This window comes from Drosophila gunungcola, unplaced genomic scaffold, assembly GCF_025200985.1.
Source record: "Drosophila gunungcola strain Sukarami unplaced genomic scaffold, Dgunungcola_SK_2 000001F, whole genome shotgun sequence".
Lineage (NCBI taxonomy): Eukaryota > Metazoa > Arthropoda > Insecta > Diptera > Drosophilidae > Drosophila > Drosophila gunungcola.
Window position 1 is genome coordinate 13,416,440 of NW_026453197.1, and position 22,403 is coordinate 13,438,842.

Consider the following 22,403-nt stretch of genomic DNA (forward strand, 5'->3'; position numbering starts at 1 on the left):
AATATAGCTAATTTAAATATATAAAATCTGGCTATAAATTTATTGGTTGATAAATAAATATAATATATAAAAATATATATGTATGAGTATATGGGAAAACATTTCAGAACGGTTTTAAAGTATGGCCTGCTTAGTTTAAAAATCACAGTTAATATAGAAGAACGGTTCTTAGACATTTATTTTTCATTTATACATTAAACGAAAAAAGAATGCTATAGTTTTATAGAATTTATTCTATGCTACGAATCGTTGCATAGGTTGCGGTGTTCTACAGAAATTATCTTTTTCTTTACGAATAACTTTTTTTTGTGATTCTCTTTTAGAGTTTTTATTTATTTGTTTAAAGTTTTTGTAAGGCTATTCTATAGATGGTTTATGCTCTACAGCCCCAGATTATTGAGATTTAAGAAATCATCAAACGTATATAACATAATATTTTTATAAAAAAAATATTTTTGTAAATTTTTCCTACTTTGAATAGCCTTTTTGTTCCATTTAAAGAAGAAACACGATATACATAGGGTTTTTATTGCTGAGCATTTATTAAAAAGAATTTCTTAAAGTAACATTTTAAAATAGCATTTTTTTAATAGTAATTAACTTGCAGTCGTTTTATTTGTTGTTCTCTTAGCCTAAAATATAAAATACATCTTTGGTACAAGTTTGTTATGGAACTAAATAACTTTGAACCATAAATAAATTCTTAATGCAGTTTGTACAGGATTTGGCCAAACGTTTCTAGCTGGCCAAGCTGCCAAATTTCTGGTAGAGAGATTTCATCGCTCCAATGCTGGTTATGACCATTAGGACCATAGTGACGACCTGCATGAGGACGACGAAGTCCTGCCCCTGACCTCGAAAAATTCCAGTTTGCGTATAACCATAAAACTGAGCCATCATCGCGATCACGAATGCGGCAAAGCTGAGGACCACATGAAAGGTCTTGTTGATCAGCGGCGGGACTGCACGACTGAAGGTTCTGGCCAGGAAGGCGGCCACACCACTGAGCAACGAGATGAGGCACAGGACGAAGGCGGCAAAACCCAAGCGGGCATGGATTGTTACACTAATTGTCCACTGGTCACGTATCAACTGGATTAAGCATCCAGCCACACCCATGCCGCCGCCTAGAATCTGAAGGACCACGTGGAAGGCAGTCTTGTATTTCCGCGAATAGCGAAGTGTCAGCCAACTGCCATCGTAGAAGCACATCATGCCCTCGGCCATGAGGAAAACAAATCCAAAGGTCACCAGCCAGGCGTGCAGCCGAATACCCGAGAGGTCCATTCGCAAACAGGTCCAGCTAACCCAAATGGTCACGAATCCTATGCACAGCTGGTTGATCACATACAGTGCCGCTTCAATGTGCTGGAGGACTGAAGTCGGTTTGAATTTTTCGTCACTCATTGTAACACAACGTTCTTCTTCTAAATTCGCCAAAAATGTAATTTAAACTAAACTAAATCTTGAATTAAGATTACTATTTTGAACAGGATACGTTTCGTTTATTAATGTCCAATATCCTGCAAAAGGATTTTGTTCTAAAGCAAACAGCCTTTCAAATATCGAACCGTTTTGCATTAGTTATTACAATGAACTATATGCGACTGAGGTTTTTATTGCCTTCAGCATGGCTTTGTGACTTTCACTAGACTGGCAGACTATTTGTTTGCTATCGGGTTATCAGCAACATTTTGGGTACCCAAGTTAATGCATTCGACTCAAAGGATTATACAAGGTTATTGAGTGGGCCGTTGCACGTTCACGTTCTCATTATCGATGGCCAAACGATCTAATCACCCATATCGCCATCCATCCATTCATTCGTTCATTCATTCAGTCATTGATGTCGGGGCTTTTAAAGCACAAGTAGGAAGGATTACCATTTGGGAATGCTAGCGCTCACGTTGCCCATTCCCCGAAAACGATATGAGCCAGGGGTCTAAATTTAAAGGGGTTATTAATATTAACTACACTCTTCTAGCTCGACTACTCCTCCACTTTGTGCCACTTATTGACATATACACACAGGTATTTCAGTTCGATTGCAAGTCAGCACCGCCTTATCGACATGCAAAATCGCACGTACCAGATAAAGGTTACCACAACAAACATACCACAACAAGCATACCTACACTTCAAAAACACACATCTCATTCTGTGTCATCGGGACAAGGGTCTGGGCAGACAAAAATTGTTTGAATTCGTCCAATCAAAAAACCCACAAAACATTTTTCAACCACCCACACGCTTTAAAAATTGCGTTAAGATAAGCCATTAATTTTTAATGAAATCAAATAGCACACCATGTTTACAAATATCAATTGGCGACTCGGCAGTTTCTTATCTACGATCTGACATTGAGGGTTATTAAAGTATATTGGATTAAACTTGAAGTAGTTCTATAAAAAGGCGGGCGATTAGATCCGCTGCGGCCAGATTGAAATGACATGGCTTAATTTACGAGGCTTAGCAATCGATACTGGGACTTTAAGTGTCTCACAAGCCACAAAGCTCCTTTTTGGAATTCAAAATATTCGGTAGCCTTTGTGCCATAAAAATCGTAGATAACCACTGTGGACGGTTTCAATTTGCTCACCACAAATGTTTAATATGCGTCGATCGGAATGCATTTGCTTTCATTCTTGGCCAGACTTTCGAAGTAGACAACCACCACGGATTCCTCATCCTTGGTCTCCACTAACTGTGGAGAGAGTAAAGTAATAATATAATAAAGATTATATAGATAATCGCAAGCAAAAAATATATATATTTTTATTTTATTTTTTTATTTTTATTTTTTTTATTTTTATTTTATTTTTTTTTTTAATTTAACTAACGATAAAACACTGTTGTACCTTAATATCCTATAGTTTGGACAAGGAATTATTTAATGTCCTTGCCACAAAACTAAGTAAAACAAAAGGACTTTTTAATTTTTATTTTATTTTTTAAGTTATTTCAGTAAATAGCAAAGTTAAATTTTCAAAGATATAGCCGCATAGAAAGGATTTTCCCTGGAAGCTTAAACTGTTCACGCTGAACTTATGAAACTTAAATAAGAAAAAACTAAATTGATTGAAATAGTTGTTGTACCTTTAGGTTTTGTTAAGGGTTATTACAAATTAATATACATATTTTAATGTCGACCTACCCCTCACCCTTAGCCACTCCATGAAAATACAACAATAGGCTCAAGGTATTTTTACATCGAGCGGGAATTTTCTCAAAATTGGACAAATGCTGCCAGTACCTGTCGCCAAATGTCGCCTCGATCAAAGACAAAGAGGAGCTAATCGATATTACCACTAAAATTAATGATATCAGGCACTACTTCTTAGGCTCCAACGACCATAAAGAAAAGGGCAGCTTTGTGTCTTTGGCCTCCGGAAAGCCAGCCTTTTTGAAGTGGTCTTTTAATACCCGTTGTATTTGAACTTAACTATATATTTTTAAAACTTGTTTAGGTACTCCGCCGGAGTTATTATAAAAGTGTATTTATTTAGTCGAATGCCTTATCATTTTTCGTCACCAAAATTTTAAAAATAAATTTTGCATGTTGCGATCGTCACGACTTTTTTACCTCATTAAGAGATGTTTTTACTTTTGAGTCTTTTCTAGTCGATTTCCTGTTAAACTCTAGTATTTTTGGAAAGTAAACACAAACTTTTTTCAAAAAGCAAAACTTAAAATTAAACAAAAATAAAAATTAAAAAAAAAAAAAACATAACCAGTATTTTCAACAAATATGTGATAATAAAGAGAGGTTTTTAGAAAGGTTCGCTTTTAAGAATATATTGAATTCGCTGAAGACGTGACCAAAAAAAATAAGGATTTTATAGATATTGTTTGAGGTAAATTAATGTTCTAAAATAGAACGCATTTAAGGCTCCTAAGATGAGCTTGGTTGTAAATTACAAAAAGCTGACTAACATAAGATTTTAGTTTGTCTCTTAAATACTATGGTGAATTCCCTTGAAATTATTTAAAATGCAGTAGATGTGTACATTATAATCACAATATTTTATTTGATTTTAGAAGAGAAGGTATTGTTTGGTTTGAATACTTTAGCACTTGCTCTTGCACTCGTCTCCCTCGCAAATGTCGCAGAGCTTCGACTCGATGGAGTAGTACTCGGTGGCCTTCTTGTTCGTGTCATAGTAGTCGTAGAGGATCACAGAGGACGGTTTCTGGTTGGCCACCGCATGGGTCCTGTAGGCCTGGACGGGAATGCATTTGTTTTCGTTCTTGGCCAGATTCTCGAAGTAGACAACCACCACAGAGTCACCGTTCTTGGTCTCCACCAACTGGGAAATAATGAAATCAATTGTTAGTTTAAAAAGCTGGTAGTTAACTAGTAATCAACTCACTCTGACACGAGCAATATCACGGATGTCCTTGAAGCTATCCTGATCGGCGGTGTAGCCCGAGGGCAGGGACACCTCCAGAATGGCCATGTTGGATTCCTTGGACTTGCCCTCCTCCACGAAGTCCACGCAAACAGTTCAACTCCAGTTTGGCTGGCGATGCTCCGGGTATAACAGTGGCCTCAACCTTGAAACTGGGCTTCGGCTCCTTCTCCACCACATTGTACTGGTAGCTTATCTGGACGAGAGCTGCGCCAGTGCCCTTGGCCTTGAACTCCAGCGATTTGGTGCCCTGCGGGAATTCCACCGTCTGGAGCAACAGATCGTTCTCCTCCGATGTGGTCAGCTTCTCAGTCTTCTCGCGCTTGCCCTTGTTGGAAACGGTCACCTCCCACTTGGCCGCCTCGTAGCCCGACTTCTCGGCGAACTTGATGAGGGCGGTGAGACCCACCACAGTGTCCTGGCTGGAGGCGAATCCTCCGAAGCTATTACGCTGGGCCACCAGCCAGCGAACCGTGTTCAGCACCGTATCGGCCGTCTCCTGCTCGGATTCCAAAAGCGAGAGCAGTGCGTACGAGGTGATCTCCACATCCTGACTCCACACCCAACACCACCAGCGTGGGCAGTTCTTCGATTTGTACAGCTTCTCCAGATCCTCGGTCCACCAAGTGCGATCATCCTCGTGCTTGGCCAGCGATTTAAGGGCGGCCACCTGTTTGGCAGCTTGTGGGGCCTTGGCCCTTTGCAACGCATAGATGGCTATGGACTTGGGCAACAGCTCGACGGATTCGGCGGTGTTGGAGCCCAGATAGGCCACCGCCTTGTCAATGGCCGCCTGGTTGGGCTTCTCCTCCTCCAGCAAGGCCAGCAGCGAGTTGGCCGTAAGGGTCAGCAGAGATCTCTGCGAGCCGTAGAAAACATCGCCCAATTCCGTGAAACTGCCATTTTCGGCCTGGCGAGTGAGCAGGAACTCATAGCCCTTGGCCAAAAGCTGTTCATCCAGATCAACGATGTCCTTGATCTTGCTAAACGAACGCAGGACATAGGCGGTCAGCCAGGTGGAGCCATTGCGTTCCGGGTCCTCCTGCCGCCACTTGTACGGTCCAAAGGAACTGAAGCTGCCATCGTCGTGGCGATATTGCAACATATTCTGATAGCCCTCCTGCAGGTTCCGCTTGATGCGAGTGTCCAGGGCGGGCGTCAGTTTCTTGATGCTCTTCAGGTAATCCCTGACCAGGTAGTTGGGCACCAGCTTGGACATGGTCTGCTCACCGCAACCGCTGGGCAATCGGATTAGATTCTCCAGATTCTTGACCACTGGTCCCAGTAGATCACCCACCAGTCCGAATTCCACACGCTCCGAATCGGGAACCACCTCCGCCGGCACTTCCAGCTCAAAGGTGTTCTTGAACTCGCCCGTATCCTTCAGATTGACAAAGAATGCCCTGTTCTGGTACTGGGTGGTACCCTCGGGGATTACCTTCAGCGCCCTGTGCACAGCATCGCCGGCCAGTGGTGAAATGGCCGTGAATTTGAGCAATATATTGCCAATGACCTTGGGCCGGATGAGGAATGAGGCACCAGCCGCTTCGTTGGCACCCACTCGGATTTTCTGCGAACGCTTCTGGTCACCGATGACCTCATTGGAGGCATCCACAAAGTCGTACTCAGCATCCTCGTTGTCCAGGGTCAGTTCCACGTCCAGTTTCTTGGGCAGATAGTTGAAGACCAATGCCGGCACATTGATCACCTCGCCGCGTTTCACGGAGTATGGCAGTCGGACGGAGACGAAGAACGGCTGGAAGGTCTTAATGTCGACCTGTTCATCCGTGATGCCCAATCCCTTCAGCGGATGCAGCGAGAAGCCGGTGACCACCCAGTTGGTAATCGTATCGGGTATGGTCTTAATCCACTTGAATACCTCCTCCTCTGTGCTCTCAATGTCGGCGAAAATCCACGTCTCCGCAAAGTTCTTTCGCACTGCAGGCGTTGCAGGTCCTGACTCGGCAAATTCAACGGCTTGGGGAGCAGCTGCTCCCATCATTGCGGTTGTTGAGTGTGACATCGGGCTATCTTGTACCACCGCGGTTTTCCTCATGGCGAAACTACCTCCAGCTCCAACAGCTCCAGCAGCTCCAAAGGCGTCTGGCAAATGGTTTTAAAAAACATATTTAGTATTTGTTCTCCAGGTAATCATATTTCTTAAATTTGACTTTCCTAACCAACTCTAATTGAAAGTGATATTATATTATTACTTTTAAATGCAATAAAGATCTTCTAATTTGAGTATTATTCAATTGTCTAATTTTATCAAAACTATGATTTTCACACAAAGGACATCCTAACTTTAAAAGGAAAAGGTTCGAGGCAAGACTTAAAATTCTCGAGAAATGGCAAACAAAAAAATTGTTTTTTTATATAACTACATAGGTACCTAAAAATTGGTCTTATTTTGCCTAGTTTAAAAAAAAAGGTATTTTATTAGGCAATCATCTCTAAATTACCTAATACTCAAATAAAGTAAGAACTCTTTTAGATGATTTTTTATTTAGTTGTTAGATTTACTTGGAGTATATTGTACTTACATAGTTGGGAGAGTGGAGCGGTGCGATTGTAGAAGAAGTTGGCGTTGGTCATCGTGACGACACCGGTGCGCTCTCCGGGGAAGTAGGAGTAGCCACCCTGCCAAGGAGTGGAGGTGTCGTAGCCATTCAGACGCCAGTTGAAGGAGTCCTTCTTCAAGTCGTTGTTGTTGCCCAGCAGGAGCACACTCTGATCGACGGCCAAAAGACCAACGAAGGACTTTGGCGGCGTTTTGATCTCCAGCTCGACATCGGCACCCGGCTTCACCTCCTCGGGCGCCTTGATTTCGATCTTGTTCTGCAGCTCCACATCCACGCTAAAGGTTTCCTCGGCATACCGAAATTCGCCAGTCTCATCCACGTAGTAGAAGTACACACGACCATGGGGAGAGGTTAGGAAGGTGGGCTTCAATGTCACATTGACGGTTTTCTTGGGCTCTTCCAACTCCACTCGTTTCGTTTCCAGAATGTTTCCGCGTCCCACAATGTTGTACACAAAGTATTTCAGCGGACGACTAGAGTTGAGGGTCACCTGATACTCCTGGCCGATCTTTAGGCTGTAATAAATACAAATTGTAGTTTGTAAAATTTATTCAACGCTTAAGCTCAAATGTGATTAGTTTTATTGCAACCGGCAATGGATGACAGTGGACAAAATTAAGTTTTCAAATTTTTGGTACACAGAAAACAGCAATGTAAAATTGATATTAGAAAACAATAATTTGCATTTAAACATATCAAAGTGGTACGACAAGTATCAAAACCCAATTGATTCTAAATTTTATGCAAACAAGTATATTCTTGTTCATTATTTTCTGTGAATATTTACAGAAAAATGTGAAAAAAATGGCATTTATTCAATTTTATAAAATGCTATGAATACTAAAAAAAAGTTTAGATTCTAAGTTCGCGCCAACAAATTGAAAAAGTGTGTACTGTCACTTTGAGACATGTTAGAACGCAGGGGTTCTGTGTGTGCGTAAAATCAAGCTATTATTTTAGAATTTATGGTGCCTATGCCGTCCCTCTGCCGCTGCTCTGCCCCTGATCGGCCGTTGCTCTGCCGCGGCTAGTATATGAGAGAGAGAGAGAGAGAGAGAGAGAGAGAAAAAATGCAGAACTGTAAGCGGGGGGTGGGGGGTGCTGCACGCTCTTAGCTCCTGGTGTTGGCTATGCATTTCGACAGATGGCGCCACCTAGACTTCGATTGTTTTGTAGGTGAAATACTAAGTTATCTATGAGTCGGGAAGCTCGACTACTAGCGTTATCTCTTGCTTTTGCTAAGCTCGAGGACATGATTTAATTACGTAATATATTTAATATAAGTAAAACATATAATTTTTTGTTGTTTTACTTTTACTTTTACTAACCTCCATGTGTCTTTGGGCCTTTGCACTTCGGCCTTGAACCACTCCTTTTCCTCCTCGTCCTCGGGGTTTTCAATCTTCTTCGGCTCCCTATAGGGATAGGTGGTGTAGAGTTCGCGCTTCTCGTCGACAAACTCCAGCTCAATTTGATAATAGCGGGTGAAGTTGGCCAAGTCCGGCAGATCGGGTAGAGTCACCTTGAAAGGCGCCAGGCTGGACTCATTCAAATGGCTCTCGAACACGAAAGTTTTGTTCTCAATCTTAGGCAGTGGTGGCTCCTCCGGTTTGTTTCCATAGCCGTAAAAACCATAATTACGACGAATTCCCTCAGTGAACTTGGCCTTTGATTGGAAATTTTGTAAATATTAATTATAAAATTGATGAAGAATTGCCAAGATTGTAAGCGCCCACCTTCACCACAGACTTGGTGTCCGTGAGCAGTGTACCATCGACCAGGGTTATTTTGAAGACGATTTCGTGCTCCTTGTCGGGCTTGAAGGAAAAGCAGGTGCTATAGTCCGTGCAGGACATCTCATAGCGATAGGGATACAGTTGGACACCGCCCGTCTCGTTGAGTTTCACGCCGGTGAAGTCCTCCTCGACGGTGGCCGTAATCTGGGCATACGAAGTGGAGTACTTGTGCGGCATATAGCTGGCGAACTCCTTCAGGTCCATGGTCAACTTGGCCTTGCCAGCGACCATGTCGGCGGTGCCAATTACAGAGTGGCCGGGATAGTCCTTGCGCACGGTCTTGCCATCGACATTCTCCCACACGCTCGTCTCATCCAGGCGTACATTGACCAGAACCTTGCCATTCACGGGCTTGCCATAAGTGTAACTAAGGGAATGATATTGATATTAGCATCATATGGCATTACTGATCTATGGGTTTTACTCACTTGGCCTTCAGGACCACGTTCAATTCGCCATCTCTCACTGACACCTGGTTGGTGGCCTCCATTTTGACCGAGTACTTGGGCAGCACATACTTCTCCACCTCGAAGCTGACCCGTTCATCCGACCGACGCCAGGTGGGGCCGAATCCTCCAATAATTCTTCGACGACCACCGTTGATGCCGCCTCTACTGGACTCCTCATCGCCATTCTGCACTTGAAGGGACCAAGTGCCCAAGGTGGCGAACTCGGAGAGCTCGAGTTTTCCGGTGTACACGCCACCGGTGGTCTTGATGTGCTTCTCCTGCTTGATGCGGTTCCGTTTGGAGTCCTCGAACCAAACGACCACCTCATCCGCGGCCGTTTCCGGCAGCAAGTTCTCGTTGAGGAAGATCACACGATAGTTGATCGTATCGCCGGGCTTGTACTTGCCCTTGTCGGTCTGGATTTTGATGTACGGCTTGAAGTTCTCCCAGTTCAGTTTGGTGGAGTTCTTGAACTCCAGACCCTTGACACCCTCGGCCGTCAGATTATAGACACCCGACGCCAATGGAGGCAGTTTGAAGGTGATCTGCTTGTACTCATCGGACTTGGCCAGCTCCACGGTCTGGGTTTCGTTGTAGGAGGGCCCGGTGATGCCAACCTTCATGGTGACCGGCTCATTGGTCTGGTGAACGGCAACGGCCACATTGTAGTCTCGATGGGAGTGGATGGTTCCGGGACCCACAATGGTATATTTACTAAAACAGAATCATCAAAGTAAATCAATTGTTACTTATATTTATATATTTAACAAGTTAATCCTAACATACAATATTTAAATCGTAATGAAAACATTCTTTAGACAGCATTTCAAAATTAAATCGGCAAAATCCTCCAGAGTATAAGGATTTGATTACCTAACATAAATGATAGAGGTCGACCAAATTTGAAAACGTGCCTAAAATTCTAGAGCACCAATTTAACCTTAAAAAATACACGGCTTAAAGTCATAGCTAATTTTGTCGATGTAACATAAAACCATAAATTTTAAGCTTTTAATCTTAACTATTTTAAATGGTTAAACTTAAAAAACGTAATTATATTTTAAGAACACTTTAACAAAAAAAAGTTTCATTACATAAAACATTGAGTTTAATTTTCTCGTTCAAAGGAGACTTTCTGCATAAATGAAGATGATTTTGTCTATATTGAAACTGTAATTCAATTACCCAAACTTGAATATTGAGAAATCAAGTTAATTTGCTTTAATCTCAAGGCAAATTGATACCAAATGGAACTTATAAATTTGAAATGTTTGTGCGGGACTCGCCTTTAACCTCATCTTTATCAGTTCCCTCGGCACTTAAAAATGCTGTTAAGGTTAATGTATTTTGGATTTTTTCTGTTCTATGGCAATCAATTATACATAAATATGTATACATATGTGTTTATACATGCATTTATAATAGCCCTGGAGATAACGGTAAAGATTCCGGGAACCTGATCTGCTTCAGAAAAATTTGAAACCGGCTTAGTGATTATATAATCCAAGTTTATTACGATCAGCCATTTTTCTCGCACTTACAGTCCTCGATCACGTACACCGATGTTGTTAACTTGATCATCATCATATTGTTTTTTATGGCTTACCTTGTTTCCTACATTTCGCACAGTCAAATTGTTTTTAGATTATTCTAACTTTTCAAAATTTTTAATTGTGTTCAATAATCAACGTTTGTGTTTCTTTATAATTAATGCTAATTAACTGTAAAAAAAAAACTAATTTGAGATCGTGTCATAATTTAATGATGTACTCATCAACAAAACTATTAAGACAAACAAAAGATGTGGCGCGTTCACTTGTTTAATTATACAATGTAATAATCTATATGCAAATGGCTTACTGAGATTCAATCAGCAGAACAGGTCGAACTAACCCTAAATTCAATTTTGAGATGTTGAAAAGAACACGTAATCAATTTACGTTATAAAATTTGGCAAAACAAATATTGACCTTCGGAAATGATTTTAAATTTCTAAGAATTTGTTTAACAAATAAACAAATATTTAGTTTCATTTTAAATGAATTGAACTGTTCACAAAGATCAGAAAACGTTCCTGTACTACGCGAAGGGCAATCAAGATGAACTACAAAATTATACTAATATATGAGTGAACGTATAAAAAGGGAAAATATTCACAATACAATATAATTACCTTGAAGCTCATTTAAAAACGGCCCTATAAGCGTATATGCATATTTAATTAAATAAAACAGAAACCAACATCAATACAGTTGGTGGTTTTACGTATACAAATTTGGAAGATGTTATGGGGTTTAATAGAATGTATTTAAAATCAATTTATATTTACTTAATTCATAGTTACACCATTTCGAAATTATTTTTTAATTAATTAAACCTATTAGTGTTACAAATGTTACGTTTTATAGGGAACTCGACCTCTTAAGAATATTAATTGTGCTATAGCTTTATGTTTCTGCGATCTAATTACTATCATTCTGGCCGTATAGTATATTGTGAATTGGGACTTACCCCTCAGCCTTTACCGGTTCCATCATCTGCAGCAGGGCCAAAATCGCACAAACCGTGACAGCAAAAGCGTCTGCGCGACGCATTTTGTTTGCGTTGGTGGTCAGAAAGGGGCGGGAAACGGAGGTAAATACAAATAAAATGAAATAATATTAGTTCTGGCACCGAGTGTTGCGGAAATTATGGCTAGCGCGGCTACAACCGTCGGGGCTCAGAGTCGAGCTGGGACTGGTTCGGCTGGATGCCCCACGGATTTGATATAGCTTCAAGACCCCTCAATCCAAAGCCGGCCAAAGGAAGCCGAGCTCGACTGAGTCGTGCGAGTCGTAAAAAAAAAAAAAACACTGATAAAAATTATAAATAAATAATACTGGGAGCTAGTGTGGGTATATACTCGCTTATGTGTGGGCACTGAAATCGATGATGACGAGTTGAGCAAACAAAAACAAAACAATAACACTGACCACAATAAAAGCCGGCAATCGCCACTCGAATATCAATATTGGTATGTATTAACATAGGCTAGCACTGCCAAAAAATATCATTCATAATTCGAATCGAAAATGATCTTAAGTTTGTTTTTAATGCTGTACACTGTATGCTAATTGCAAGTCAAATTTTGTTTCTAGATGTTATGAAATACGACATCAAACCAATATGAAGAAAAATGTTAAAAGAAATAAAAAAAAATTTAAAAAAAATGATTACCTGTATAAATCAACCTTAAAAGTTTTCTAACATTATTATTTTAAAGTGTTTGGGCTGTAGAATAATTTTTAAAAAGCATTAATTAGTTAATAATTTCACCATATCTACAAATAGAAATGTAGCGTGAAAAATTGAACTTGTATGGAACAACAGATAAAAGGTACTGTACCCTGACTTATCTGATTCTTACATGAATGATGTTTTAGGTATTTGTCACAGAACTATGGTCATGCAATTGTCAAATTATAGCTGCCTTTGTTTATATTTCCTCTGGGGTTTTTCAATAATTAACACTTTAGTTGTCACTAATAATTGTCGTTCGTGCTTTCCATGGAAATTTAAGATTTTAATTTTTCGGATATTTAAATGATTTACGTACATGAGCTGAGCTAATTTGGAAAACCCAAATTATACTTTTTTTTGTAGAAGCACAGAAAGTGTTCTCGCGTAAAATCCCAATGTTTGTTATTGAAAATAATGTTAATGTTTTTGGGTGTCAATAAGGGGTTGGGTTATATATTTTCGGTGGACTTGTTGATTAGCAGTGCCAACAAAACTGGCGTTTGCATTGGAATACTTTGCGCGACTGACTGGTCGTTATATATAGCAAAATTCTCTCTCTCTCTATCTGAGTCAGCTGTTGTTGTTTTGGTCCCTTACCTCAGTGGGACGCTATTTTTTGGCTCTCTCGCTCTTGCTCAAGAATGACGTCACTTGCCAGTATTTCACATGGGACTGCAAATGAAACCGGGTACATATGTAGTATAGAAATGACTAAGACCAGAGAGAAATTGACGTGGGTATATACATATATAACAGAGATTTGCCAAACTAAATCCAGTTTAGCTTGGTGATTCCCCGTTGGATGTGTATTTCCCAGTTATACCCTGTAATTTGCACAGCAGAAAGATTGTCATATCGACATTTCCCAGAAATCTGAAGTGAAATGATTTTAAAACTCCATGCTATATTAATGTCCTACCAACAACAGATTAAATTGATTCTCTGTTAGTCTTAAATATGTCGTGCCTTGAATGGCGGCAGTATTTTTACACAGCTGGTTTATTATATTTTCCATGTGATTATTGACTTCATAGAACTACAAATTAATAATTATTATTGTATAAAATTTCCATGAATGGGCCAAACTAAATCCGGTTTAGCTTGGTGATTCCATGTTGGCCCTCCCTTGAGCTGTGTATTTCCCACTTATACCCTGTAATTTTGCACAGCAGAAAGGTTATCATATCTATGAAATGTTTACACTTAAATTAGATCCCAGAAACCTAAAGTGGAATGATTTTAAAACTTCATGCTATATTCATATGTATCTTACAACAACAGATTAAATTGAGTCTCTGTTAGTCTTAAATATGTCGTGCCTTGAATGTCGGCATTATTTTTACACAGCTGTATTATTATATTTTTTATGTTATCATTGATTTAAAACACATATAAACATAGCAGCGCATACAAAGAGTCGGAAAGCATTCTAGGGTTTGCTTGTTCCACTTACATTCATTAGTACTGTATTTGAACACGTAACAAAGATTTCCAGCAGGGTTCAAAATAAACATTTGTTTACATTAAAATAAAATATATCATTTTAAATTACTAATACGACTCGAATGCCAGTTGCAATATTTTGCAACAAAAAATATGTTTGTCTAGCATTCTAGGAATTGGAGAGCTAGGAAACTTTACAAGTGCTCGTATTATGCGATTAGTTTCAGCGCATATCAAAATACCGGGCATTTTATAAATAATTCTATTCTAGCCATTCAATCAAGATTTGAATTACTATCTATAAAAAGTAGAAAATTGTATAAACACATAGAGTAGGGTAAAACTCGAACTCTAAATTAGCAAAAAAATTACTCATACGACATGGATGCCTATTCGCAGCTTTTACAATTTGTCCATCTTAATCGAACAACTGAATATATTGAATTGTGCAATAAGTAACCGACATTCATAGAAGGTAAGATCTGTGTAGCATAGTGTTGCTGTTGGGTTTCCCCATGTAAACATTCCTCGCTCCTTATCTATTTCTCTTCGCTCCGCTTTAAGCCGTTTATTCATCGGACATTGCTTTTGTCGGTAATTTCACAACATCAATCATCATAGCTAACAGTTTAGGGTGGACCTAAACCTAAATCTTAAAATACTAAAAAAATAAAAAAAATGTTCCTTTATATACAAACAAAATATAAATCACTTCAATTTTGAAATAATTTAAAAATAAGTACAAAAGTAAAAAAAAGTAAAAGTAAGTACAATATAGTCTGAACTTGATAGATACATATAATTCAAAAGATATTATATTCTTGTATACGTTCTTTAAGAAGGATGTCATAGACCTTTTGATCTCTGTGAAAATTAAATTAAATTAAAAATAAACATATTTCCCTTTTTTAGGACATTTTAATATTCATGACTCGATTTTTGGGAATCACTCATGGTAAAGTGCATAATTAATTCCGGACACTTGGCAGGGCCAATTAAACAAACTGGTTTTAGAATGCTCCAAAAATAACAATAATCGCCGGAGAGCAATGCCAATTAATACCACCTGTGGCTACTGCCGCCTTTCCCGCGCCAAGGTAAAGACACGTGAACGGGGCAATCCGCTGAATCACCTTTTGCCAACGCTGCGCACCACTGCCTTTCAAAGTTTGATTTTGTGATTTTTTTCGAAACACACTGGCAGAATTCTCCAAGGAGAGAGAGAGAGAGTGAGTGAATTGCGAGCTTTCGATCGTTTTTTTCCAGCTGTTCCATTATGTCAAAGCATCAAAAGCGTTCTAACACTCGCATCGAGCGGTCGCGATCGGTTTAAGGTGTCCATCTAGCTTATCGGTTTTACGTGCGCATCTCACGTAGCAGATAAGGGATTTTTCCGTAATATCCATAATGACAAGTGCCGCCGAATTACAAGGCCAAGGATCCTATGGAGGGTTCTACTTCGGCTTCTGCACCCTGATCTCGCACGTTCTTCTGGCGGGGATCACCGCAGCCATTGTTTACAAGTGTCTGGTGCTCAAGTTGGTACACACCGCCGGACATGCCTTCTACTGCACAATCGCCGTGAGTACTCCAATTTATATCCGTGATCAGATATATACGCAGAATATAAAACATTTCTATGATCCATATACAAAAAAAGAAAGTTAAAGGTTTCAGTTTATCACAAACTATTACTATTACAATATTATAATTTAATTTTAACTACAAGGTTGATATATTCTCTTTCTGCTTTACAGTCTTCGTTTCTCCATTTGTTTCTATGTTAAATAGTGTGTCAGTTGTTCAAGCTTTGTGATTAAACAATTGAGTATATTTTTACTTATACATTTTGTTAAAATTTGTTTAAATCGGTTATCCAATTACTCCTTCAGAAAAATTCGTTATAAGCCCCATTACTTTTGAATACAATAATAACTGCTTCAGAAAAAATGGTTATAAGCTCCATTACTTTTGAATAGAATTTTAATGGTAATTTATAAAACTGACCATTTTCAAGTTTTACACAGATGCTAGCCATACGACTTTGTTTGTAAACATGGAATTTTTTTAAACAAGAAAAGAGTTCATAATTTGATCAAATTACAAACTCCTTTCTTGTTAAAAAAAAACCCCTGTTACAAAAATAATCTAAGATTGTCTTTATACCTCCTCCACAGTTTGTGTTCTTCATGGGCGAGGCGCTTTTGGTGCGAAATAGCACATATTTGGAGTCCTGGTTGGGTCCTTTGAACCTGAACCGTCTCCATGCTGTCCTGGGTCTGTTGGCATTCCTGGTTGGAGTCGGCGGGATCGGCATCAAGACGTGGCAGAAGCTGGAGCGCAAACGCGAAGATCCCAATGCTACCGTGCGACACTTCAAGACCAACCACGGCTTCTATGGTGGGTTTGTCGGTTTCCTATTTCCAAAATTAATGATAATTTATTCCTCCATCTCCTCCAGGTATTGTTGGCTGTGCTCTTCTGCTGGGCAGCGTTCTCAGCGGTCTTCCGCTGTATTTCATCAGCGGGGGCTTCACCTTGAAAACGCTCCATCGATTCTTCGGACTGGCTGGATTCCTAGCTCTAATGGTCTCGCAAATGTTCGGCTACAACACCGGATTCGGCCGGCGACAGTGGAAGCCGCATCAACAGAAGCTCTTCAAGTTCTTCACATTCATCGCTACAATTACGACTGCAAATTACGAATTTCGGAGATTTGTACGAGATATTGCTGGTTGGGCGACAAATTATTTTATTGGATCGGAAGCAGCAGAAGCAAGAGAGGATCTTTGAGGATATAGCAATGAGCGAGTCTTATTACTCTGGAAAATCAACACATCAGGGCGTTTTTGGGGAGGCAACCAATTCCGCGAGAAAGTATTGTAGATATATTAATAGCTCTCAAATAGTTAATTCGGAAATGATAAGTACCCCCAACAAGAAATACATTTTTATTGTGAATTGTGAATTTTGTTTATATAAAGTTCGCAAGCGATTTAAATAGTATAAAAATTTTGTTATCTAGTTAGTGAAGGTTTAAGTTTTCCATGTCTACTTGACCACCTTATCAATAAATACAAGAACCAAGAATCATTTTCACTTTGTGCCTTTATTGTAAATTCACGTATTCATGAATAACATTATGTTGATTATTTAAAACATAAAATACATACATTTTCACTTTTTTTCTTTGGCAACGAGATTAATCAATCACCACAGAAAAACAAAAAAGTTACAAACTAAACTGATACGATAAAATAAAATCCCCTTTTCATTGGGGGCTATACACATTGAAGATACATAATAGATATGTGGTTATTACATAAGCATATTTAGTTGCGGTTCTGCGAGACATGCATAATGTCCAGAGCGGCTGGAATATTGCCCTGCACTGATTCCAGTAGCTGGGTGAGCCAGGCGCCCTCGTTGCTGAAACCCATGGCCATCATGGCATGGATCGAGGCATTAATGCGTTCATCTAAAAAACAGAGGAATAATTAATGGGAAGCTCGGAAGGATTCTTTTGCCAACTTACCAGTGTGGTAGACGGGCACGCTGCGCTTTTCCTCGGGGGCCGCTGGTGAGGTGCCGATGCTGCTGGTGGCCACCGATGTGGTCGAGGTCGCCGTACTGACGGTATCCACCTGGGAGGTCTGGGTGTTGGCCGTAGCCTGCTCCACGCGAGCCTCCTCGTTGATGTGCTGACGCAGGAGTTCGCCCAGCTGACCAAAATCACGCACTGGCTGCTCAGGAGCAGCGGTGGGATTGGTCGACTCCAGATTGATCAGGTTGGTGTTGTTCGCTGAGTAAGCGTTGTCGATAACCTGCCAATCCTGGTCCAAGCTGTCCGAGCGACGTCTGTCCTCCTCGTTGTTGGTCACCGACACTTGTGCAGCTTCAGTTGGCTTGGGAATCAATGGCTCCGTCTCAAGGGGAGCATCAGAAATAGATCCAGAAATCGAGGAAGTTTTTGAGTGGCTAGCAGATGGGGCATTCGAAGGATTAGCCGAAGGAACAACTGAGGGAGCAACTGAGGTAGCAGCTGAAGGAGCAGCTGAAGGAGCAGCAGACTGGCTGGCTGAAGAAGCCGCCGACTGGCCACTGGATTGGGCCTTTTCCTCTGGTTTCTTGGCCTCGCTGGTGGAAGTCATTGGGGGAGCAAAAATTCCCGAATCACCCGCCTCAGTGGGATCGATCATCTTGGCAAACATTTCGCTGAAATTGTTTAGGATTTCGATGCCAGCGCGCATGTATTCGGGTGGCACCATCTGGGAAAGACTCTCCAGGTTAATCACTGGAGTAGTGGGCTCCGAGGAGCGTGGAGCAGTAACTGGATCCTCCGTGGGAGGAGTCGAAGTTGGCGTAATGTTAATCTTCTTCGGTTCAGTTGGCTTGGCCTCAGTTTCGGCTGCCTTTTGAGCGGTAACAGTGGGCTCAGCTTGCGGAGCACTTGGTGATGGCTCTGCAGCCTTGGGCTTCTCCGGTTCAGTCGGCGCGGTGCCCGTTGTCTCGTTCAGCGGCAAATTGGTCATCATCTCCACAAACTGGGACAAGACACCGCCGTGGCGACGGGAGTGACGACGCTCGCGGCGACTGTCCCTGGAGATCTCGGGAGCCGGAGCGGACTGGGTGGTCTCCTGGAAGGGGCAGTGACCCCTGGAGCGGCGGCCACAACGGCGTCCGCTCCATGGATTCGGTCCGGTAAGCCAGGCATCCACCATAGTGGGTCCATTGTTGGTCGGCATGCGCACCATCATGTGCTCGGGATGCTTGTGGGCTGCCTCGCATTTCTGGCAAAGATCATAGTTGCTGCACTGGATGCACTTGTAGCGGAAGCCAACTATTGGGGCCAAGCCGCAGCCATCGCACTCAACGGAGTCGTGGATGGTGAAATTGCTCGGATCGTCGGCGGATGGAGCGCCAGCGTTAGTCGACGATTCCTGCTGCTTGGAGACCTTCGTTTCCTCCTCAACGGTCACCAATGGAGCCACCTGCACATGCATATTGGCCTCGCACTTGGCCAGGAAAATCTCATAGTCGTTTTGGTTGACAATTTCGATTTCATCGTTGTCCGTATCTGAAAATGTCGAAAAAGAAACGAAGGCAACAATAATCATGAGTCATTGTAGGTTTGCTTTTGTTATCATAGGTTTTTTAAAGGTGAATCACAGAGAGAACTAGCTAGACAAATTCGCTATAGTTGCGGATTTATAGGCATTACCAATCTGTTTTAATTTTTTATGAAATGGTTATAAAGAAGTTGCTTTCCATGCAATTTTTGTTTTTTTGTATCTGTTTTCACAAGTTACTATTTAATATAGGTTTTAATAAAATAATTTTATAAAATATCTTCTTTATAAAAAAACATTTAATCATTTGTACATTTTTTGTTTGTGCAGTTAATAACTTTTAAAAAATGTAACAAATCATTTAATCTTGAAAAGACCATATACCATACTTTAAAATTAATTTTTAGGAACAAATACATTTTGAGTTGACCATTTTTTTTTTAATTTACAACTTTGATTCAGCATTTTAAATCACCATAGAAATTCTAACATACTTTTGTAATTGATAAGCCTGAAATACAGTAATACTAGGGTAACCCCCTTACAAGTGAATTTGGCTATTTTTTAACGCGAACAAAATAGATTTCAAAGCCAAATCGTCAGCACTACTTTGTCGGATGCAGTTATATGTACACACATACATATGTGTTTACATATATGTAAGACAATGTTGCAATTTTTGAGACCCGAATCAAATTGTCTAACATTCAGCCCCATTAACAGTTGTTTGTCAAACTCACCGATCCAGAAGGTCCTAAAATCGCATTTGGGAAGCTGACGTTCCAGGAAAAGATACAGCTCGATTTCGCGACGCAATATGGTGTAATTCTGGGAGGGCATACGTAAATATGCATTTATTTTCTTTTGGGGTCCAGCAACTGCGGCGCCCTGGTATGTGATTTTCAGCAACTTCTCAGGCATTTTCGCAATATTCTCTTTAGTTTCGTTGAATTTAATTGATTCTGTAGTTTGTGCCGACGCGTTTTATTTCTTGTTTGACTTGTTGCAGTGAATTTATGTGACAGAATAGCAAAAATTTTGGAGCTCTGTGGACTACTGCGTCGTAGTTGTTTGGGCGTTCGATTGTGTATACAAGTGCAGCTGAGCGGCGGCAGGTTTATATACCATTCAAAACTAGTCACTGGAATGTTCTTGAAACGTTGAGGCTCTGCAAATATTGCAAATCACGGTCCTAACTGCTAAACCGTACAAGTTGATCTATCCCTAAAATTGTGTAGTAATGCCAAAGCTGGTCTTTGACAAAGAATAATAATATTTTGGTTATCGATAAGTGTGAATATTTTTATGCCTTTTGTATCCGTGATTAAGGGAAGTCACCACTTTTGGTATTTTTTATTACTAAACCAATGATGTTCACACTTTGCTGCAAATGCACATTTTTTGAATTTGTATATATAACTAGAAATGAGAATCTTGATAATTGGGAAATAATAAGTTAATTGTGTGATAACTACTGTTAGTTATACACAGACTAGCAAATATGATAACTATTTACTGAACAAAACCTATTTTTTGTTTTGTTTGTTTTTGTTTCCACTTCTTTCAGAAGTGGAAAGTAAACTAAAAAAAAAATACCATAGCCGTGGAAACCTGCTATTACGACCAACGGATATTTAAATTTGAAGCAGTTTTTATTTTGAATATGTAATCCAAAAACTTACAACTTATTGTTTGACATATTTTCTAAATATACAATCTCAGGCCTTTGAAGTTTTTAGCATCTTTAGCAACTGGAACAGTTGAGATGGAGTCCTGGAAGAGTATAGTATAATAATTAGAATTAATTGCCAAACACTTACAATATTTTACACAACTAACCGACTGGAGTTATGAGGAGCTATAATTTGATGTTGTCTGCTTTCCAAGTCATTTTTTGACTGCTCTGGAATTTTAGTAACGCCCTCTACGGCTCCAGATTCCGTATCTGTACCTGGATCCTTTTCGTACAATTGGTTTGTATCTGGTTCTGGAGTAGATTGGCGCAACATCATTTCACCTGATGAGAATGACACTTTATAAAGGAGTTTTGTATACTTTTTTTTAGTACTTACTTAAATAATATTCAGCCATTGTGTGCAGCCAGTTGGAACCCATTTGTGGGGCCAAGCCGATGACGACCCCATCCACTTTTAGCTGATAGTTCTCAGTGCCCTTCTGCCTCTGATCGTAGAGAATGTCCTCCCGCTGGAAACCATTGTCGGAGTAGTCATCATACAGAACCTCTAGCAGGTCGCTGACCACGTTCCTTGAATTCCCCGGCCTGATCTTTCCACCAACTGGTTGGGCCAGAAGTTTGCCAAATGCCGGCAATAGCAGGGCAAATACAAACAGCCGGTTGGTGAACTTGCACATTTTCCCCCAGCAAAAAATGGACAGGACCGATGTGCTCCAAAGGCGTACGGTGAATGATTTTAGGTTCTCAGCCGCACTAAAAACGAGCCCACTTCTGCACCAGAAGAAGACCAAGAAAACCCGATTTCTGGACACAGTTCAATGGCCGCCAACCCAAGCCCAAAGACTTCCGCATTGCCAGGGAGCTGTGGGAATCATCTTCGGCTCCCAGCATTTTTAATGCTTCCTCGCAGCCATATAAGAAAGCATTTCCATTCGGGAGGAACTATCTGTGGAGCAGATCTGTGGCTGGTTGTCTCCGATTCCACATCTCCATTATCTCTACAAAAATACAAAATTTAAAAACAGAAAATCCATGTAATAATAGATGGGAAACATTTTTGTAAAATACTATTGATAATTTTTAAAACATCATTTGTAAGGTTTGTTCATAGTACCCATTTCAAAATTACAACATTTTTAATTGTGATTAATTTAGTCCATAGATCGAAGTTTAAAACTCAAGGTTAATGTTGGTTATAAATTTTAATAACAAAATAATATAAACTAATATACTCATGTGTTCATTGAATTCTTATCAAAACAAACATTTTTAATTAAAAAAATTACTACCATTCTTAACGAATATTCGAACTTTTAAAATATTTTCTAATAAAAAAACATCATAAAAAAGTGTGAGTTTTAGGGCAAGTTCTCTTCCTTCCATGTAAATAAACAAATAAATATTTTCTGGCGTTTTAAAGATGTGCCACCTTCGGTGACTTCAAGAAATGACGCGTGATTTCAAAAAATGGTAACCCAATAACCTCGATTCAGGCTAAGCCCAAAAGAAATAGGAAATCTTCATGACTATACTAATTGCCCCGCTTGCAATATATAATATCTAGTATGTAGTATATAGTATATAGTATATGTGCGTCCGAGATCTGTTGACTCTTTTAGCTATCTAGTCTGGGTGCAGTTCTGGGCGCAGGTTCAATGACTTGACCACAGGAAGAGGCTG

General features: G+C 40.2%; 5 protein-coding genes across 5 annotated transcripts; 1 reads left to right on the plus strand and 4 right to left on the minus strand.

Moving 5' to 3' along the window:
• Positions 1 to 541: 541 nt before the first annotated feature.
• LOC128263389 (uncharacterized) lies at positions 542 to 1,653 on the minus strand. The gene has a single exon (XM_052998421.1). It carries the CDS (start codon positions 1,405 to 1,407, stop codon positions 739 to 741), a length of 669 nt encoding a protein of 222 aa, XP_052854381.1. The 5' UTR covers positions 1,408 to 1,653; the 3' UTR covers positions 542 to 738.
• Positions 1,654 to 4,002: 2,349 nt separating this feature from the next.
• On the minus strand, positions 4,003 to 11,997 carry LOC128263373 (alpha-2-macroglobulin). Its single transcript, XM_052998400.1, is given in 8 exon segments — positions 4,003 to 4,307; positions 4,371 to 4,505; positions 4,507 to 6,512; positions 6,953 to 7,506; positions 8,320 to 8,657; positions 8,728 to 9,154; positions 9,216 to 9,950; positions 11,748 to 11,997. Coding segments are annotated over 8 exon segments (4,518 nt in total). The 5' UTR covers positions 11,831 to 11,997; the 3' UTR covers positions 4,003 to 4,067.
• A 2,911-nt stretch (positions 11,998 to 14,908) lies between these two features.
• On the plus strand, positions 14,909 to 17,057 carry LOC128263386 (uncharacterized). Its single transcript, XM_052998414.1, has 3 exons — positions 14,909 to 15,539; positions 16,136 to 16,358; positions 16,420 to 17,057. Exons 1-3 carry the CDS (start codon positions 15,366 to 15,368, stop codon positions 16,749 to 16,751), a joined length of 729 nt encoding a protein of 242 aa, XP_052854374.1. The 5' UTR covers positions 14,909 to 15,365; the 3' UTR covers positions 16,752 to 17,057.
• LOC128263375 (protein ref(2)P) lies at positions 17,049 to 20,291 on the minus strand. Its single transcript, XM_052998402.1, has 3 exons — positions 19,768 to 20,291; positions 17,494 to 19,035; positions 17,049 to 17,436 (listed from the first exon to the last, which is right to left on the minus strand). Exons 1-3 carry the CDS (start codon positions 19,946 to 19,948, stop codon positions 17,291 to 17,293), a joined length of 1,869 nt encoding a protein of 622 aa, XP_052854362.1. The 5' UTR covers positions 19,949 to 20,291; the 3' UTR covers positions 17,049 to 17,290.
• A 369-nt stretch (positions 20,292 to 20,660) lies between these two features.
• LOC128263391 (uncharacterized) lies at positions 20,661 to 21,464 on the minus strand. The gene is made up of 3 exons (XM_052998423.1): positions 21,100 to 21,464; positions 20,867 to 21,044; positions 20,661 to 20,800 (listed from the first exon to the last, which is right to left on the minus strand). The coding sequence occupies exons 1-3, from the start codon at positions 21,398 to 21,400 to the stop codon at positions 20,746 to 20,748; spliced, it is 534 nt and encodes a 177-aa protein (XP_052854383.1). The 5' UTR covers positions 21,401 to 21,464; the 3' UTR covers positions 20,661 to 20,745.
• Between the last annotated feature and the right edge of the window lie 939 nt (positions 21,465 to 22,403).

Coding starts and splice junctions, on each gene's coding strand:
- LOC128263389 (XM_052998421.1), bottom strand. CDS start 1,407: ATGAGTGACGAAAAATTCAAACCGACTTCAGTCCTCCAGCACATTGAA.
- LOC128263386 (XM_052998414.1), top strand. CDS start 15,366: ATGACAAGTGCCGCCGAATTACAAGGCCAAGGATCCTATGGAGGGTTC. Junction 15,540..16,135: donor CCTTCTACTGCACAATCGCC/GTGAGTACTCCA, acceptor CCTCCTCCACAG/TTTGTGTTCTTCATGGGCGA. Junction 16,359..16,419: donor GACCAACCACGGCTTCTATG/GTGGGTTTGTCG, acceptor CATCTCCTCCAG/GTATTGTTGGCTGTGCTCTT.
- LOC128263375 (XM_052998402.1), bottom strand. CDS start 19,948: ATGCCTGAGAAGTTGCTGAAAATCACATACCAGGGCGCCGCAGTTGCT. Junction 19,036..19,767: donor TTTTAGGACCTTCTGGATCG/GTGAGTTTGACA, acceptor CGACATTTTCAG/ATACGGACAACGATGAAATC. Junction 17,437..17,493: donor CGTGCCCGTCTACCACACTG/GTAAGTTGGCAA, acceptor TCTGTTTTTTAG/ATGAACGCATTAATGCCTCG.
- LOC128263391 (XM_052998423.1), bottom strand. CDS start 21,400: ATGTGCAAGTTCACCAACCGGCTGTTTGTATTTGCCCTGCTATTGCCG. Junction 21,045..21,099: donor AATGGCTGAATATTATTTAA/GTAAGTACTAAA, acceptor CATTCTCATCAG/GTGAAATGATGTTGCGCCAA. Junction 20,801..20,866: donor GCTCCTCATAACTCCAGTCG/GTTAGTTGTGTA, acceptor ATACTCTTCCAG/GACTCCATCTCAACTGTTCC.